At 47.3% G+C, this 18,967-nt stretch overlaps 1 protein-coding gene across 7 annotated transcripts in view; it reads left to right on the top strand.

The window, feature by feature from the left end:
- Nucleotides 1–18,967, top strand: part of LOC135917208 (cyclin-dependent kinase-like 4) — a 145,600-nt gene that overhangs the window by 123,336 nt on the left and 3,297 nt on the right. For all 7 annotated transcript variants that reach the window (XM_070522553.1, XM_065450731.2, XM_065450729.2 and 4 more), the window contains 4 exons: nucleotides 6,007–6,204; nucleotides 10,541–10,623; nucleotides 13,258–13,317; nucleotides 17,386–17,517. In XM_070522553.1, coding sequence (XP_070378654.1) covers nucleotides 6,007–6,204; nucleotides 10,541–10,623; nucleotides 13,258–13,317; nucleotides 17,386–17,517 — 473 coding nt within the window. The remainder of the gene's footprint in view (nucleotides 1–6,006; nucleotides 6,205–10,540; nucleotides 10,624–13,257; nucleotides 13,318–17,385; nucleotides 17,518–18,967) is intronic.

Below are 18,967 nucleotides of genomic sequence, written 5' to 3'. Positions count from 1 at the left end.
AGAGCACCACGCAGGCAATTTTTTGCAATGCCCCTCTTAACCAATTTTGAGTGAGCCGAATTATATGCTAGAATTTCCTTTTTAGTGCGAGGCTGATACGACCAGCAGATGTGCCCTGTGCCCTGTGTGCCCTGTGCAGATTCCGTACGTGCACCAGCTATCGCACCGGCTGAGGAAAGTTGGTGAAAAGTGCGGCGTGGACGTGATGTTCACTGCCCCCGAAAAGCTGGTGCGCATGTGCAAAGCCGTAAACGAGAAGCATAAACCGGTCTGCGCCAAAAAACATGAATGCAAGTTTGTACCCTGCATGGTTGGGGTCCTATACCGCATACCTCTCTCATGCGGTAGATGCTACGTGGGGCAGACTGGACGCTGCCTAAATGAACGGCTACGAGAGCATCGAGCGCTAGTAGATTCATTAGCGGGGGGCGGCCATTTGGCCATGCACTGTAAGCGATGCGGGTGCGTGCCTGCGTTTGACGCCACGTGTGTGCTTGGTAGGGGAGGCACAAGGTGGGGGCGCGAGATTAGTGAGGCATATCACATAGAAAGGGAGGGTGATAACTGTGTCAGCACGGCTTCACTTGCCTTGTCCAGAAAAGAAAAAATGTACTTACAGAACAGTCTGCCACATTTTGAATGAGTTTGTACTATTTTAACACTGTGTGCGCATGCACCAACGAAATGTATATATGTACCTTCTCTTGCTGTAAAAAACCAGTTGATGTTTAGCGCTCGTCCAGTCGTCTTCTCTGTCTTTGTCCCTGCTATATTGCGCTAGTCTTTTGAATAATGATGATACACCAACTAGCCCAGCTTTCTGCTTTGATCCCTTTTTCTACACTGGGGTTTAACCAGACAAAACCACGATATGTTTATGAGGTGCACCGTAGAAGAGGGGACTCTGGAATTTGACTACGTGTGGTTAGTTAACGTGCACCGAATTCACAGTACACGAGTTTTTTGCATTTCGCCCCCGTTGAAATGCAGCCATGGCGGTCGAGATTTGATCCCACCTTCTCGGGCTTAGTAGCGACACACTAAAGCCACTACGGCACCGTGGCGGGTCGCATTGAAAAACTAAACGTTTACAGCAGGATTGTGTAATTGTGCTTGAGAATTGAAAACGTTATGACGCGCAGTGGTAATGTTAGAGAGCAACCACTTGTCAGTAAAGTTTAAAGTATAAAGTGCAATATAAGCGCATTAACGAGCGAAATGTACGATTTGCAATCGACTGCACAGTGGCTTAGCTGAGGTGTCACTTTCAAATAATTCGTAGAATATTTAATTCTACAGTATTAGCTACAAGAACCACGATCTGTTTATGAGGCACGCCGTATTACAGGACTCTAGATTAATTTTGATCTCCTGTGTTTCCTTAACATGCACTTAATGCACGGTACACGCGCGTTTTAAATGCGTTAGCATTTAACATGCTTACACAACGAGAAAGACCGTCCGCCCTTCTTTCCGTTCATCCCTTAAGACAATCGCTTTCAAGATAGCGCCCGCAGCAGCGAGCGAATTTACCTTCGTGCTGCTTTTCGGTTCAACGCCAATGAATCGGCGATAACACAGCGCTTAGGGATATCAGAGAACACGCCACACTCTGCACATTTCGCAGATCACTTTCAAGTAGCGGGCCCGCATGTCTCTCTGCAACGCTAAGAAAGCGACGAGAACACAGTGCGCGAAGCTATCAGCAGTCGGCAGTCAGTGTCTGCATTGAATTTGAATTGAATTCTGAGGTCTTCATGCCAAAACCATGAGTTAATTATGAGGCACGCCATAGTCGGGGACTGCGGAATGATTTTGACCACCAGGGAATCTTTAACGCGCCTCCAACGCACGGGACACGAGCGTTTTTGCATTTCGCCCTCATTTAAATGTGGCCACCGCGTCCGGAATTTTATCTTGCGCACTTTCGCTTAACGACGCGATGCAAAAGTCGCTACGCCAGCACGTCGGCTCAGTAAATAAATATTGCACTCCATCTCAACCGCTGTAAACAGTGTGGTGAAAAGACTGTGCGTAAGTTTTTCATCGTGATGATTGTATTGGCACGCGCGAGGAAAGCAGGGACGAGGCGTGGGGCTTGGAGTCTCGGTGCCAACTGATCTTTATTCTTTGTGCGCCGGCCCTCTATCGGCGGCCGGCTGGCTACGGTCGACTGCGGTCGGCTCTGTTATCCGCGGCATTGTTGTGTTCACTACAGCACTCCCCCCCCCCCCCCCCCCCTAGTGAGAACACGAACGGAACCAACACGACAAAACACTCGTGTGATTAGAGGTTGAGGCGATTTGGCGCATTTAGACGTCTGCCACTGCGCGTGTGGTAGGTGCGAGTATCAGGCGTGGCTGCGTTTTCCGCCCTGGTGGAAATCACTGCCCTGGGACGAGGCACTTTTGTATGGGTTCCAGGCGACGGGGTGGAGGTGGGTGCCATGGACTGCGTTTCTATGTACGCAGGTTTAAGTCTGTCCAACGAGGCAACTTCCCGCCGCCCCCGCATTTCGATAGTGAACGTCTTCCGCCCACGACGGAGAACCTTGACTGGCTCACGGTACGGTGCAAAAGTGCTCTAACGCTGCTCGGTGGGTGTCAATTTCCGAGAAAAGAAAGCGATCGGTTGCCATACTCCTTTGTTGAGTTGTTGAAGGACAGCACCCACAGCTGCGTCCGAGGCGTCGACCATGAAGTACTGTGGGACTCCCGGTTGCGGGTAGGCGAGAAGTGTGGCGTCGGCGAGGTGTCTCTTGATCTCTTGAAAAGCCGCTTCGGCGTCGTCCGTCCAGAGCAGCTCCCTAGCAGCACCTTCATGTGTCGACAGCAGTAGGTGGAGAGGGCCGTGCACCGAGGTACGAAACGTCGGTAGTAATTTACAAGGCCAAGGAACTCGCGGAGCTGGCGCTTAGTGGTGGGTCGTGTAAACTTCTCGACAGCTTTAACCTTGTCGGGATGAGGTTGAATGCCACAGCTTGAAACAACATGGCCAAGAAAAGTCAGCTTCTCGGCACCCAGCTCGCACTTGTCCGTGTTCATCAGGATGCCATGCTCCGCCAGGCGCTGAAACACGGATCGCAGATGCGCCTCATGCTCGTCCGGTGAAGTGCTTGCGATGAGTAGGTCGTCGAAGTATGCATGGCAGAAGTCGAGGCCATGCAAAACGCCGTTGATAAAACGCTGGAATGTCTGTCCGGAGTTTCGCAGGCCGAACGGCATGCGTAGGAACTCCCGGCAGATGGGCGTGGTTATCGCCGTCTTCAATACATCCTTTGGAGCCACGGGGATCTGATGGTACGCCCGCGCGAGGTCGACCTTGGAGAAAATCGCCGCACCATGTAGGCTGGACGTGAGATCATGAATGGGAGGTACCGGACAACGGTCGGGCAAGGTTGCTTGATTGAGGGCTCGATAGTTGCCGCAGGGTCGGCAGTCTCCTGGTGTAGACTTCGGCACCATGTGCAGTGGAGACGCCCAGGGACTAGCGGACCGGCGGATTATGCCGAGCTCGAGCATGTGGTCGAATTCCTGTCGAGCTGCTTGCAGCTTTTGCGGGGACAGGCGACGTGGGCGTGCGTAAACTGGTGGGCCGGTGGTGACAATGTGGTGGCATACATTGTGTTTGACGGCCGCGCTGGCCTGTGGTGGCCGCGTCAGTTCGGGGAAATCGCCGAGGATGCCGGTGAATCGTGTAGCGCCAGGCGGTGCTACGAACGTGGGGCTGAGGGGTGGATGCCTGCATGACTTCCCGCACACTTCTGCTTGTGACATGGGGTGCTGTAAACGCCGGTTGCGGACATCGACAAGCAGTCCGAAGTTGCGCAAAAAGTCCGCTCCCAGGATGGCAAATTTTACGTCAGCCACGACGAAAATTTACCGAAACGTCCTCTTGAGGCCCAGGTCCAGCCAGAGGGAGCGTTGCCCGTACGTCGGTATCGTCGTATTGTTGACAGCTTGCAATAGTGCTGCGCACGGTCGTTTGCGGTCGGCTGGCGACGCCGGCACGACACTAACCTCCGCCCCTGTGTCGACTAGGAAACGAGCACCTCTTTCCCGATCGGTCAGGAAGAAAACCGATGGGTGACTGTCCGGTGGGGCGGAGGCACTGGTCACCCTCAGTGCTGGCCCGGGGCGTTTCCCGAATTTTCACAGGGCGACACACAGTTCCGTGCAGCGTTGCCGAATTTGCGGTGGTACCAGCACACCCTACGTTGTTGTGGTTGTGATGCGGAACGCTGTCGTGGTCACTGGTTTCCGCTCGAGTTCAGCGCTGTGACGGTGTCTGCGAGGCGAGAAACTTCCTCTCGCATCTCTTGCAAGGAATTGGCAGACGGTGCGTCTGCGTGCACCGATGCGACTGTGGGCACGGTGACAGCCATGAGTTTGTCGGCGAGCTCGGCCATCTTGGCAAGGTCTGTCTCGCCCGACGCCGTGAGGCCTATCCGTGCACTTGTGGGAAGCCTTTGCAGGAACAGTTCCCGCACCAAACGACAGTCGCTTGCTGTCGCGTCGCCGGCCAGTTGTTGCATGTGGCGTAGCAACTGGCTGGGTCGACGGTCGCCAAGTTCGGTCTCCCGCATTAGCTGTTGGAGACGCTCGGGCTCTGTCGCTGTGACACGGCGAATCAATGTGTTTTTTAGCGTCTGGTAGGCGCTCTCTGCGGGTGGCGTTAGCAGTAGGTCCCGCCCCTCGCTGGCCGTCGCAGGTAGGAGGTTGCCCACCACGTGGCGGTATTTGGTGCTGTCAGCAGTGATGCGGCGTGCAGCGAACTGCGACTCAACTTGCACGAACCAAAGTTCCGGGTGGCCAGTCCAAAACGGAGGTAGCTTGACATCAAGCACGGCTACCGTGGTGCTGTCGGCGTCGCTTGGCTGATTCATGGCGATCACGTCCGAGTCACCAATTATTGGAACGCGCGAGGAAAGCAGAGACGAGGCGTGTGGCTTGGAGTCTCGGTGCCAACTGATCTTTATTCTTTGTGCGCTGGCCCTCTGTCGGTGGCCGGCTGGCTACGGTCGACTGCGGTCGGCTCTGTTCCGCGCTGGCAGCACCGCGGCTTATCCGCGGCATTTTTGTGTTCACTACAATTGTAGCCTAAGAAGTCGTGTAGGAAATCTGCGCTTTATAAAACTTGGCGCCATTTGTCTGCGGGATGACTTGAAGACGCGGTGTGTGCGGAAAGGTCCGCCACACGAGTTTTGAAAGTTCAGCACCATCGACTAATATCTCCCTGCACCAATGTATACCATGTGAAGCACAGCACGTGCACGACTAAAATTTTTCATGTACTATGGGCTTTGCATGTTTCGCATTTTCATTTTGCCGCTCCTGCACAACATAAATAAGATTTTCAAAAATAAAGGGAAATTGTCACCACATACGAGAAATATTTTGTGAATAGTGGGGCCTCACAGATAACGGCAGGGCGTGTGCACTCGAGAAATGAGCAAGTAAGCAGACGATGCTAGCACTGGAGAAGCCATGTGCTTGCGCGCCTATTTGCGAACCTCGCCGTTATTTCTTGCCGTTATACGATGCTAACATCCTGTGCGGTGAACAATCGCATGATGTTAAGCTGTACGTGGGCATACAGAAGAATAAAACAACATGAACGTAGAAAGTTTTGAAATTTGGTGTCAGTGGGCTCTTCAAGCGTTACAAGAGACATCCTAGCGAGCAGGCATGGCCACGCGTAAAGTACACGCTGCGAATGCATCTGATTAGTTTTTGTTGGTGTGCTTTCTTTGCGCGTTTACCTTACGTCGCACTAACACTGTTTTATACTGCTTTTACCTAAGCATGCTCTGTTTAGACCCGTTAATCCGAGTATTTGTTCTACACATGCAGCAAATATTGATGCTTCTAGGAAACAGACAACTGGGCAAAGTGGAATAGGTTACTGCTTGTATAGCGTGAAAACGACGCGGATTTTCTTGATGAATCTGCCACTTTTCAACATCGTCTTGCGCTGAAACTGAACTTTCGAACTTGTCCGTTGAAGGTCCCGGCGAGAACTACACGGACTACGTCGCCACGCGCTGGTATCGGGCGCCCGAGCTGTTGGTGGGTGACACCCAGTACGGCCCACCCGTCGACGTCTGGGCGGTGGGCTGCGTGGCCGCCGAGCTGATGCGCGGCGAGGCGCTGTGGCCCGGAAAGTCGGACGTCGACCAGCTGTACCTCATCCGCAGGACGTTGGGTGAGGGTGATGCAGCGGCTCTTTAAGGGCGCTCGTTAAAGCACGTGGCAATTTGTGAAAGCCAAGTAGGCTGTTTGTTTGTTTGTTGCTCAATAACCGCATACAGACTGGAAAGTAGAATACAACAGGGGCGATTATCTCAAAATACAGCTAGAAAGCATAGGGCGCCCCCTTTCTTCATATACCACGTGCAGACCTGCACCCAAAGACATTACCGTACTATGTTTTATTTACAAAAAAATGTAAATGTGAGCACGACAATAAATAAAGCTAACGAGAATAAGCTTTACATGAGCCCTGGAGGTAAGTAGTAGAATGTCACATTCGTTATGGAATAACAACTAACATATGCGCACACATGAATTCCATTGTTCTAGTAGTCCTAAAAGCAAACACTCAGTATAAGCAGAGTGTACAAAAATATGCATATGAAATCAAATTAACGAGCTTGTTGTGTACAAAGAATTACCATGTAGGGCTCACAAAGCACATATGTCTGGTGGGGCATGGCAAGTATTTTTGCTATAGTAATATCGTGCATGTCCAAGTACGTTACCTTATCGTGCAATATGAACTAGCCATTGATCAAAAATGTGGACTGTACGTTAGAATGTACTCCACGCAAACGTCTGGGATGTCATTGTATGGACACTGGAAGTCGTCTTCTTGCAAGGCATGAAAGCAGAACAGGCAATATTCGCCTATTTCGGCGAGCTCGATTCCACAGTCAGAGAAAGCCTTATAGAGCACGCTGTTTTATAAACTGTTCTCTTCGAAGGACAGCCTATGTCAAAAATTCAGTCTTCAGCCGTCACAGGAATTTGACCGCGATCATTCAGTATAGGTAAATGTAGGAGACCACCGAGTACGCGTTTTCATTTTATTTATTTTTTCCCGCCTTACATGAGCATTCTAGCATTACTTGTTTGGGCTTTTATATCGCCAGTTGAGGAATCGCAATCTACGAGGAAGACGTTGTTATGCATGGGAGACCAAGGGGCTGACGGAAAGCCCTTTTAAAGAATGTCGAAATCCCGGCTAACTATCAACAGTATTCATTGTTGCGGAATATATCAAGAACCTCCCGTTAAACATAAAAATGATGGCGAATGCCTGACCACATTTTTCAGTTGCTCTTTGTGTACGTAACACGGTAATATAGAGCATCTCTAAAAAGTTTTTCGTTGCCATGTCTGAACAATCTAACAATCTAAAGGCATGAACTTCCAAGGACAGCAGTTCGAGAAATATTTGCGTGCGATTTTTTTCAAATAGTACTATTCAACACACACAAAATGTTCCCCCTCCTCCCCCTATTTTTCAGCATGCTCTCTGAATTAAATATGTTCTGAATTTAGCTGCAATGGGCTGACTTACAAGAAAAAATAAGGTTTTAATTCACCTGGAAGTAGCGCGAAGGTACAGAAGAAAATCATAACGGTTTTCAAAAGCGAAAACACAATTGTTGGCGTCTTTGTAAGAAAAGTTCACCCTTGCAGAATGAAAAAAACAAAAAATGAAACCAGTGGACTTGCTCGGTCTACGTCCCAATTTGCTGCAAAGCTGTGTCTTTCGAACAGTTATGATTAAAGAACTCCGTTCCTTGTAATAGACTACACACTTAAAAATGCTACCGGAATATGAAACAGCTGTTTGAAGCATTTCCTGCATGTAACGCTTGCGGGAACTTGTTTAACAAATTTTTATCTAATCATTCTAATGCGAAACTCCACCCATGCACTTTTACTTTCCATGCAGATCAGCCATAATGTCCCTCCCCCTCTCTTTTATTCGCAAACTTCATATCATTGGCTGCTATAGTTCTTCTAGTACAGCTGGCTAAATTTTACGCCTTCCTCAAAAGTTAAAGCGCAGTTAGAATGCTTAGGAGCAGTTGAATGAGTGATCTACTTCAAAGGCCATGAACAGCCATGACACTTTGAGCTTTGGTTACACATCGCCCATAACAATTCCCGTATTTCCGCGGAATATGAACTCGACGAGACCATTATTCACCAATAGCACACGAGCGCTTGGTATAGAGCATGAAAATGGGTGGATAACGAAGGTGCACTGAAGATTTTAGAAGCTCGTAATTGAAACCAACACATGTACCTTTGTCCACGAATAACAACTGACATGCACGATATCTTCAACTGTTACTTGGTTTGACGTAACCTTTTCTCGGGACAATGGGAAACAGCACACAACGACCACGTAAAGCTTTCGAGCACACGCCAAAAGAATGTTTTACGAAAGCTCTAACTCTTCTACACAATTTTAACTTAGCATGTAAAGTCGGAAGCGCGCCTGTCTACAGTGGCCGACTGGTCAGCTGCGGACTGCGCCAGCGTATGTAGCTGATACTTCGCGGTAGCTGCTACGTTCCGCACATGTTTCGCCTATAGCCAATGTATCCAGGATAGACATGCGCCTTTATATGTAATTTAACGCGCCAAAGGTTCCAATTAACTCACATACTTACAACATCATTTACGCATCACCTATAATATGTGCCCCGTAGTTTCACAAAACAGAAAGAATGTGCCTCATCATATTAACTAAGAGTACCGGATTAACCTTCTAAGAACTTGGTATAACGCATGAATACAGGCAGAAAACTGGTATCCTGTTTTATTATCAACAGTCATCTTTCAGCCAGATAAATTCTTCGCCCATCATTCCCAACGTGGTCCCATCTTCACCGAAAATGAACATGGAGAAATTGGGCATTGTGCTCTTTTAAGACATTGAGCAGCTTTTGCTGCTTAATGTCTTGCGTTTCTTGCGCGATTTCCTGCGGGGTCCGTAAAATATGCTTTTAAATCAATGGCATGGTCGAGTATGTAAATTGCTGCAATAAGTTGCTCTAAATATCCTACACATTTCAAACTTTCTGTAATAATCACTCATAACATGACACCTATTCTTCAAAATATATGAACTTGCTGCTGCATTTCTTAACTGCGGATGCACTCCGCTGTCTTTCTGAGCACTCATTCTACTAGATTAAATAATAACTTGGTGAAAATTGCTGGTTGTCTCATCCACAGTTTGTCTCCCTGTTCCGTTACAGTAACCGATGTCAATCTATCAATGCGCCTGTATTCAACTTGTGAGTTTGCTCGCTGCTACACGAGTTCTTGCACATATCAGAAAACGCCGTTGGTTTGATTCAGTTTTGAAAACATATTGCGGATCGCCTTAAACACGTGAAAGTAGAACTTGGCTACCGCTTCTAAAGTGACTGCAGTAGTGAGCAAGAAGTTCGCCTGAGCAATGAATACCAGTTCTTTCGCGTTAAAATCGCGCGTCCTAAGGAGTTGTGGGGAAAAAAACAACTTCCAGCGCTCACAGTCGTCAGTATAAAAAGTGCTTGGAATGTAACACACACACACACACACACACACACACACACACACACACACACACACACACACACACACACACACACACACACGCACGCACGCACGCACGCACACACACACACACACACATCCGCACACATACGCGCTCACACACACACACACACACGGACAGACACGCACACACACACACACGTACAAACTCACGCATGCAAAAACGTGCACTAAAATGACAGCAGGAAACTTTCACGCACAAAGAAATTGTAGGTTTTGTATGACCTCAGAATTATTTTCAACACTCCTGCTGTATCACGCCGAGAAAGAAACAGCACTCCCGTATGCGCATCTGCTGCCACATTCCACGCATATGTGTGCGAACTATATTCGTAGGAGAGGTTAAAGAATCAACTACGCTAAGATCATTCGATAGTTTGCCCCTGCAACCTCTTCGCACTCGTTTCGTTAACAGATGTACCCTATATATGGCAGTGCATTTTACTGTCGTGATCTCGTACTGCGGTTATTGGCGGGAACGGCGATCTACATTCATATTTCGGCGAAGGTGCAATGGTTTCGGCATACTTAAAACCCCTCAGTAAAAGCGGAAGCCGCAATTTCGCATTGCATTAAAAGCCGGTCCTGCCGTTCCTCCAAATTTAACGCGCGTCGTTTGACTAGGCCAGCGAAAGCGGCCATGAATAAAAGTAATGCTGTGCTGGTACACTATCCATCTGTTCTGCTTTCACGTCACACGTTAGTCAACGGAATTCGCAAGGTGGTTGAAGATATATGTGATGGCGACGAGAGTTTTTACATACAGCGCGTAAGCGCCGCGCCAAAGTGAGATGCTCAAGGAACGAGCAGATATCGCAGGTGCACGTAAAGGCGTATCCAAATCGTGGTTACCAGATGTTTAAATGACACGGATCCAAAAGCACTAAACTTTCGATGTCGTCTTTTCATTTTCGCAGGCGAACTTATACCAAGGCACCTGCAGATCTTCAAGACCAACGACTTTTTTGCTGGAGTCAGCATTCCCGACCCTGATGTTGTCGTAAGTAATTTTCTTAATGGCATCAGAATGAATGAAGAATGGTTTGTGCACAATTTGCAGGGATTAGCGGGCTCGTCAAGTTGTCTGCAAGCAGCTTTTTTCCCTCGGCCCTCCCATCTAACATGTATGATGGCAAATAAACGTTATTATTATCCTGGCGTGAGCTACGTTTTTCGCTTGTTCATGAGATAATTTAAATGAAAAAAATAAAGAAATATCCCGGCACTAGTAATTATTTGAGTACAACACACGGAAATGCCAGAGAGGGGTGGATGTCTTCGTAAAATGCTGTAGTTATAATAAAAGACCCAGACATCAGAGGTACAAACCTGGGTACCACGCAGACAGATAAATAAGACACGGCTAATCTTTTGAGCAGCCTAACCATAATATGCACTTTCTTAGACTAAGGCAATAAGATGTGTCGACAAGATACATTTCTCCCACTTTCTGGACAAGTATTACCGTGTTGGGCTGTTAAGCATAAGTTCGCGGGATCGAACCCCGGCCACGGCGGTCGCATTTTGATCAGGGAGAAGTGCGAAAACACCCGCGTACTTAGATTTAAGCGCAGGTTAAAGAAGCCCAGGTGGTCCAATTTTCTGGACCGCCCCACTAACGTGTGAATAATAATCAGATACTGGTTTTGGCACCTAAAACCCCGTAACTCATTTTTTAGGACAACATTTCCACGCACGTCACTGATTTGAAGAGAAAAATTACACTACAAAAAATCACTGAACGTGCTTGCTTCCCATCACATGAAAGGTTTTTAAAAAGAAAAAGACAAACACATGATGTGGGAGGAAACTGACACAGACTGTGGACATTCGTTGAAAATAAAAGGTCGAGGTGCTGGAGGTTTAAAAGGCTGTGAACAAGGAAAGTTTATATGTCAAAGAGCGAGAAAACGAAATATCACTTTCAGTTTGCACGTTGTATAGCGCAAAAAAACAAACAAACGCCACGTGTAACTATAGGGGCAAGGACGGCAGATTGTAGAAGTTTCGCCTGCCAAGGAGTGTCAAGAAAACTTTGGAAGATTTCAGAAGAGTGACATTTACTTGACATATAAGGCTAATACAGTAAGTGATAAAAACTACAAAGCTCAAAGCGCCCGCTGAAGTTTAAATAAAATGTGAAAGCTAGCGCAAGAACTTTGCACGCAACAAGACAGGGGAAAAAAAATCTGAACAACTTACTGCAAAGGTTGTAGCTATACCAAGCATCATAAGCATTGCCAGCTCATGACGATAAAGCATAGATGCCACGTCCTGCAAGTTTAAGTTTCGCGCGACATTTGGTTATCTTTGTAAACTGGAATATATTGCTGGTCATGGCTGTATTAGGCTTTCGAGCACTAAGTTATATGTAAAGACGGTTGTTAGCGGGCGCACTTTAAGCTTTCTATGCACGTCTGCCTTAGTATGCCTCTTGTTTTCACGAATTTTGAACTCCGTATCACATATATTTCTCCCGAGGAGAGCGCGGAAAATTTGCATGCTTTGTAATTTCACACGTTTATATCGTTCACGTTTGCTTGACGATGATTAGCTGCATATCCCACAATAAACTTGCAAACATTTGCTGCAAGTCACCCATAATCTGCTCTTCATTCCAACTCGTATAGTATGGGTGTGATGTTAACTGGAACAGTGTGAAATCATTGCATACGCTTCATATGGCGTCTGGAACTAAGAAAAAAATGAATACTCCACTATCTGCTAAACCCGTAATCATCGCATAAGCTGTAAACTCTGAGCACATATCACCTCCAATTTGGCTCCAATTTTTACAAAATTCGAATATTGTGCAACAAAACTTTTTTATGGCACTGTCAAAGGTTACGCATGATGCTTTCGAGCTTCCATACGAATTACTTTTTACAAAACTTGTGTTTTACTGACACTTTTGTGAATTCGTCCATATAAACCATAACATGCCTCGTAGTTCCTTGAGATGTAAACTCTAAATCGCATTATGATCTTTCACGACACCGGGAAGTTTTCTACGCAGTTTGTAAAACACGCTTACAGCACCTCACAACGTCTTGTAGAAGTAAGGTTATACAGAGACCGTCATCTACAGAGTTTAATTTTTCAACGTAGATCACCCACATCATTCTCCCCATTTTCGTGCAAATGGAATCTTGGTGCAGATTCACTTCTCCCTTGACAACCTGCAAACAAAGTACGCACGTTGTATAACGTCTCTAAAGAATAAAGTAAAGTAAAATAAAAACGAATATATAGGAATTATTTTGAAAGCCTTTAACTAAGGTGTACACGTCAAATTTGCGGGGCACGACCACCTTAACATGTGTGCCATTCTCAATATATATAGAGATCCCGCCCCCTTTGGTTTTTTCAGAATGCCAGGGAAGCAGCCCATGCTTTACCGAACGTTGCTCGGAAGGTATAAACCACCAAACCCCTGAAAATTTCATAGTAACGCCTAGCGCGTTTTAACATTTCGTGCTGTTGGCCTAGCACAAAAAGGAACGGAAAGGAACCCTTATGCTCCTGGAATAAAACGCACTGCACTTGCAATAATGTTTTAATATCACAACGAAGAAGCGATGCTGCATTGATTTTTAAGCATGTACTAATGAGTCATTTTGATTCCTTCTTACAGGAATCACTGCAATCTGCAATACCAGCAACCGTGGACACATTCGGAATAGATTTCTTGAAGGTGAGCAGTGACGAGTAGTGTCGGCAAAGAACAATAATTCAGAGTTTATCTGTGGCTTCGGATTTGCATAGGGAGCCCTTATAGTAATTAGCTAAAATAATAGTGAGCACGTTGACCCCCAGAACAAGCGAACTCCAAAGCGAGAAATGTTAGCTTTAATTATGCCTCATCCCGTGGGTGTTGTCAGTATGGTGGCTCTTTAGCGTAAACACCAGTAGTGACAGCCATCCGTCATGCCATCCTGATTAAAAGTATACACGCCACAGGGCAAGTGTGTTCAGTGACATGTGGAACGTAAAGCAGGAAACAAAAGTTTGCGGACCGCCATCTACAGACAAAGCCATAAATTTCATTCAGACCAATATATCCACCTGATTTCCAAATACATTTTTCGTTGGAGAATCAAAGTGAATCGCTTAGTTGCTGCTTGTGCACGCTGAATATGATAAAATTAAGCATTTTTTCTGTGAGCGCGGTGCACTATCTTTTGCCCCTGACTTACATAAAACGCACGGTTTTTAGTCATTGCTGAGGCACTATTGTGATTTATTGCCAATATACGAAAACCACTTGTCTACTGTACAGTTCAGTTACGGCAAATATACGCACTTAACATGCAGTGTATAGGGCGCAAGGTGCGCAGGTTTCCTTTAGCAGTAAGATGTTACGATTAGAATTTCTGGAAAACTGAAATGCAACATAAACGATCTTTGGAGTTCTGCAGGGCGAGCTACAAGGCTATAAAAATTGATCTCTTGTTATTAATTATATGAACACTGTTTTGGATTTTGGACCTCGGACTGAGTGGTAGAGGATAAAGCGCCCCGGGAAGGAGTGAGGCATTTGCCAATAATGCGGGGAAGCCAGGGAAGCGCTCCAACATAACTTAATCTGCTAATGTCCGCTCCACCACATACACGTACACGAGAAGAAAAAGACATGGGAAGCCTTGAAACTTGAAAGCTTCAGCCGCGGGAAAATAATGTCAAAGATATAAAGTACGATGAGGATATAAGATTGGCAGGCGATTTTGCTTGAAGATATTTACACTTCTTTTTGTTAACTTTTGTTTTCTGGTCATGTCCCGTTTTATCGTCCACCGCGCAAACAATCATGACCTCCGAGATAGTGCAGCGTAGTACGTGTGGTTTCAGAGGCTGTTGTAGGACTTGGAAATCTGGTTTTGGTGAGCTGTGGAACCCTGTCTGCGTCGTTGCGTTGCGTGTATGAATAGTTGTCCGTTATGCTAAAAAGAAGGAATCGGTCCTCGTCCTAGTTGGCCTGTTCACGTCGTAGTTGTTCTAGGCGGTCGTTCACTTTCTGGTTGGGCTAGGAGTGACACTGAGATGATATAAGTAGTCAAATAACATGAGCCGACGCTCAGCCACTGTTTATTACTGAAAGGAAAAGGGGCAGTAAATAACATATGTATGTTCACGTACTGCACATTGCCATTGTTGTAGCTCAGTGTTGTTTTTATACTGCAGAACCACATCAATGTTATTGCGATAACAATTATGTTGTTACGTGTGGAAAGACACAGACGAAAGAGGCTATTTACAAGCTATTTACACTGGAGCTAGACAGCCAGGCCGACACTCGCACCGCCAAGGGCACCGACCAACTTCATCGTCGTTCTCGCGGTGGCTCGTCTCTTGAACATCGCTCGATGACATCGTAATAGTATGGACAATCCAGGTGCATTTTTGCCGTCGCTGTCGGCGTCGCCGTGATGTTCTGTATAAACTCCAAGGGCGATAATGCCCTCGCCGCGCGCTGTATGCTGTATGTGCGAGTGAAAGCGCGCGAGGGGAGCTGACGATCGCGGCTCAACCTAGCGTGCGCGACGGACGAAGGCGGAGAGCAATCGCGCCGTCTTCTGTCGCGGAAAATGCCTTCGAGGTATCAAAAAGAGGGAGGGGGGGGGGGTTGTGTTGGGCTCCAGCAGCTACTGCGTGTTTTGCGCCTATGCGCAAGGGGATGTGACGATCTAGACTCAATCGCGTGCGCTAAAAGGAAGTGGCGAGGGGCAGGCTTCTACTCCGCCAGCAATTGCGTAATTTGCATGCCGTATCTTGAAAGCCATGTATAGACGACTCATACCTTGTGCGTGCTGTTTTTCACTGGTATTTGCATTAAAGCGATACACAGCAAGAAGGTCACTTTGCTCGCTGCGGCTACCACGCTTGCTCATGTCAGCGTTTTGGCAGCGAGTGCTCGCGGTCACAGAATGTGATGTGTTCATGTTTGCCTGTGGGCGCTGACGCCATGCTTGTTAATTCAGTTAGTAAGCGAATGTTTCCAAGTTAATACGGCCGATAGAACCGCTATCTTTACTTCGTATACATGTCTACTAATTTGCTATCGCAATCGATGCTTCGCCTTTCGGGAGAGAGCGTAAACATTATTTTTAAGTCAATAAGAATCGAGTCCGGCGTCTATTTAGTGGTTCTTGGCACCCGCCGCGGACGCGGTTCCTAGACCTTGGCTTCCTCGGCTCGCTGGATGGCCCAGAGTTGCGCTGTCAGGTTCGAGCTTAGCAGTGCGGTCTTCCAGCGCGAGCGGAGGCTGGCGGTGGAAGAGACGCTGGCGTCGGCACTTACCGACTTGTTTGCTCTACTCCCATAACACTCCCATAACATGTGATTAAGTGTGACAACCTAGCCACACGATGTGCATCTGTTTGTAGTGTACATGTTGGAAACATGGCGTGCATGAGTCTGGGGTTTCTGTAAGGATCTGTTTGTAATTGTCTGAAGTGTACAGCTTGCGTCCTGTCTAATATCGCGTGAGGGAATGGGTATACGCGTTTGTAACTGGTAGTGTGTCGTGATGTCGTGGAACCTGGTCATACGATCCTCTCACGCTCAGACGTTTGCAGTACCCCGGGGGGGGGGGGGGGGCTCTTCCTTCGATGATGCTCGGTGAGTGAGGCCTCGAGCAACGCGGTGAGCCGCTTCGTTGCAGTGTACGCCGGGATCCATATCAAATGCCTTCGGTTACCGAAGTTACGAAGTTACCGAAGCCTCTTTCTGGTGTATGGGATGTCGCTGGAGTATGTGATACGCCTCTTGAGAGATGCGCCCATTGGCAAAATTACGAATTGCCGTTTGCGAATCGCAGATCACGTATGTTGCTTTGGTTTCTGTGAGGGCCAGTGCTATGGCCGCTTCCTCGGCCGTTTAGGCATGTGCCGTGTTCACGGTGACGCTCATGAGGTGGTTGCTTCGGTGGCTAGTAAGTGCCGCCACGAAACTCTTCCAGTCTCGATAACAGGCTGCGTCGGTGAAGAGCGCCTCCTTGTTGTTGGAGTAACTTTGGTTCATGTGTTGTGCCCTTGCTTTACGTCTCCCTGTGTGGTGTATACGGGAGTGCATGTTGCGAGGCAATGGGGTTACGTATAGTTTTGCTTGCCCCCGTATGGTTCTTGGAATTTCTACTTTGATGACGTGTAGCGTGTCGTATGTGATGCCGAGCTTTAGGAGCACGTGTCTGCCCGAGCGGGTCTTAGATAGGCGCTCGAGAATCGGGGCACTTGTTGCGCCTCCACGAGTTCCTCGAGCGTATTGAGTAAGTCTAGTTCTAAGAGCTTGGGGCTGGTGACTCCAGGCGCAAGTCCCAACACACATTTGTGCGCCTTGCGTATGAGAGCGTTGAGCTTGTTTCTTTCCGCTACCGTCCAGTTGTGATACGCTGCCGTGTACTTTATTTGAGAAATGGCGAAGGCTTGTATGACTCGTATGACTCTGCCTTCGCGCATGCCGGCGTGTTTGTTGGTGATGCGTCGAATGAGCTGCATCGTGCTGGTGGCTGAGAGAAACTGCAACTTCTTTTTCTGAGCATAGAATGTGGAGATCAGAGTTTACTGTCAAAGCCATGCAACTTGCATCCTGTTTTTGTTCATCGGACAGTTTGGCGCATTCCCTTGTTTGACTGGATAATGAGAGAACTGTGTTCTGGGAAACGCTGACAACATTCAGGGAATTCACCACTTGGTTTAATTTAGCGCCAGTGGCGTGGTATGCAGCAATTCCGAACAGCTCGCGCTACAGTCTGTCGGCTTTACAGAAATGCCTGGACAAGGACCCTGCCAAGCGGTGGACGTGCGAGCAATTGCTGAAACACCCGTACCTTAGCGATTGCAAGGTGCCCGAAGTGGATGTCGAGGACAACGTTCGAATACGAAGAGAAAAGTCTAAGGTATGTGGCTCTGAGATGCACAGCAGGCAGGACGCAGTTATATATTTTATATCCTTCATTATGTTTTGATTTATATTTAAACCCACCACAATCTGTTATGTTACGTCAACGCTCTGCGGTACATTAGTGTAGCCAGGAAAAGAAAGGCGACGTCTTGAAGTATCGCTCTACATATATCACGTCAACATTTAAGGAAAGAAACGCGTTTTCATGATCCACTTCTGCCCAATATTTGAACTTTCCTATTACAAGTCGTTTTTCTAATTGGGTGAGTGTTGTCAACGAAACACTTAACACAGTTTGGGTCATAGTGCGGGAATATTTTATAGTAAGCTCGCAATCAGCTTTCTTTCCCTTTCCAATTTCCATAGAAAAGCCTCGAACAATCATTTCAATAATTTATTCTCTTTCCGTTTCTGTTAACGAATACAAAATACGAGTGCGAAATAGTACGAATAGAAGGAAAATATTGCAGAGCGACCAAATCGCCTTACAACTTACTTTATACTGTATTTTGTTGGGACTCAGAAATATGCTCCAATATTGTCTTTAGATTGGCGTTACTCCACAACTGCCGCCTTGAAGGCTGTGGGTTTCCTTCACTTATCGATAGTACATTTAACTAAGCTTGCGTAAGTTGGCGCGCTACGCCTGCTCGTCTTCGTAGTGTAGCCAGGGAGATTACGTGGTACTATGTTTCAGCAACCACTTGGCGCCGTAGCTAACTGCTTGATCGTTTTTAGGTTAGTCAGCTTAGCTAGTTGGGCGAATATGTTCAGCATTGAAGGCGTGCAAATTCGACTAAGAGATAAGGACGAAAGGAAGGACAAGACACACGTAGCGCTGCATGTGCCTTGCCTTTACTTTCATCCTTGTCTCTTAGGCTTATTTACACGCCTCTATTACATTCTCAGTTTTCGCATGTCATTTATCCCTGTCTATTACGTAGCCAAACGCGCGCTCTTGTTCGGTTTACAACTTAATACAGACATTTAGTGTGCCCGGTATTCCGGCAAGCGCGGGTGGTTTGCCGGTTTAGCGGGGGCGTAAACATGAGCGGCCAGCTTGGTGGTGCCAGCTGGTGGCGCAAAGCTCAATCACACAAACACAGCGCTAATTACTATATTCTGCTTAGCTGCTGGTGTAAAATTTCGACAGTGGCGTAATTGTGTTCCCAATTACGCCGCTGCCAAAAATTTGCACTAGCAGAGAAGCAGAATATAGTGAGTTACTGCAATTTTAGCCCTGTGTTTCTCTGGTTGAACTCTACGCTACCAGGCGGCTGCAGCGCTCTGGCCGCTCACGTTTACACCCCCGCAAATCCGGTAATACGCCCAAACCGCTCCGGTTTGCTCGAATAGCGGATACGCTGAGTCTCTAATATTTTGATAAAAGAGGGGAAGCATTGCTTAATTTTCCGTGGGATCGTCCGCAAATGCACTGAGACGTG

The sequence above is a fragment of the Dermacentor albipictus genome, chromosome 7 (assembly GCF_038994185.2).
Source record: "Dermacentor albipictus isolate Rhodes 1998 colony chromosome 7, USDA_Dalb.pri_finalv2, whole genome shotgun sequence".
Classification (NCBI taxonomy): Eukaryota; Metazoa; Arthropoda; class Arachnida; order Ixodida; family Ixodidae; genus Dermacentor; species Dermacentor albipictus.
The sequence above is the reverse complement of the archived record's forward strand: the minus strand, read 5'-3'. Positions and strand labels throughout refer to the sequence as shown.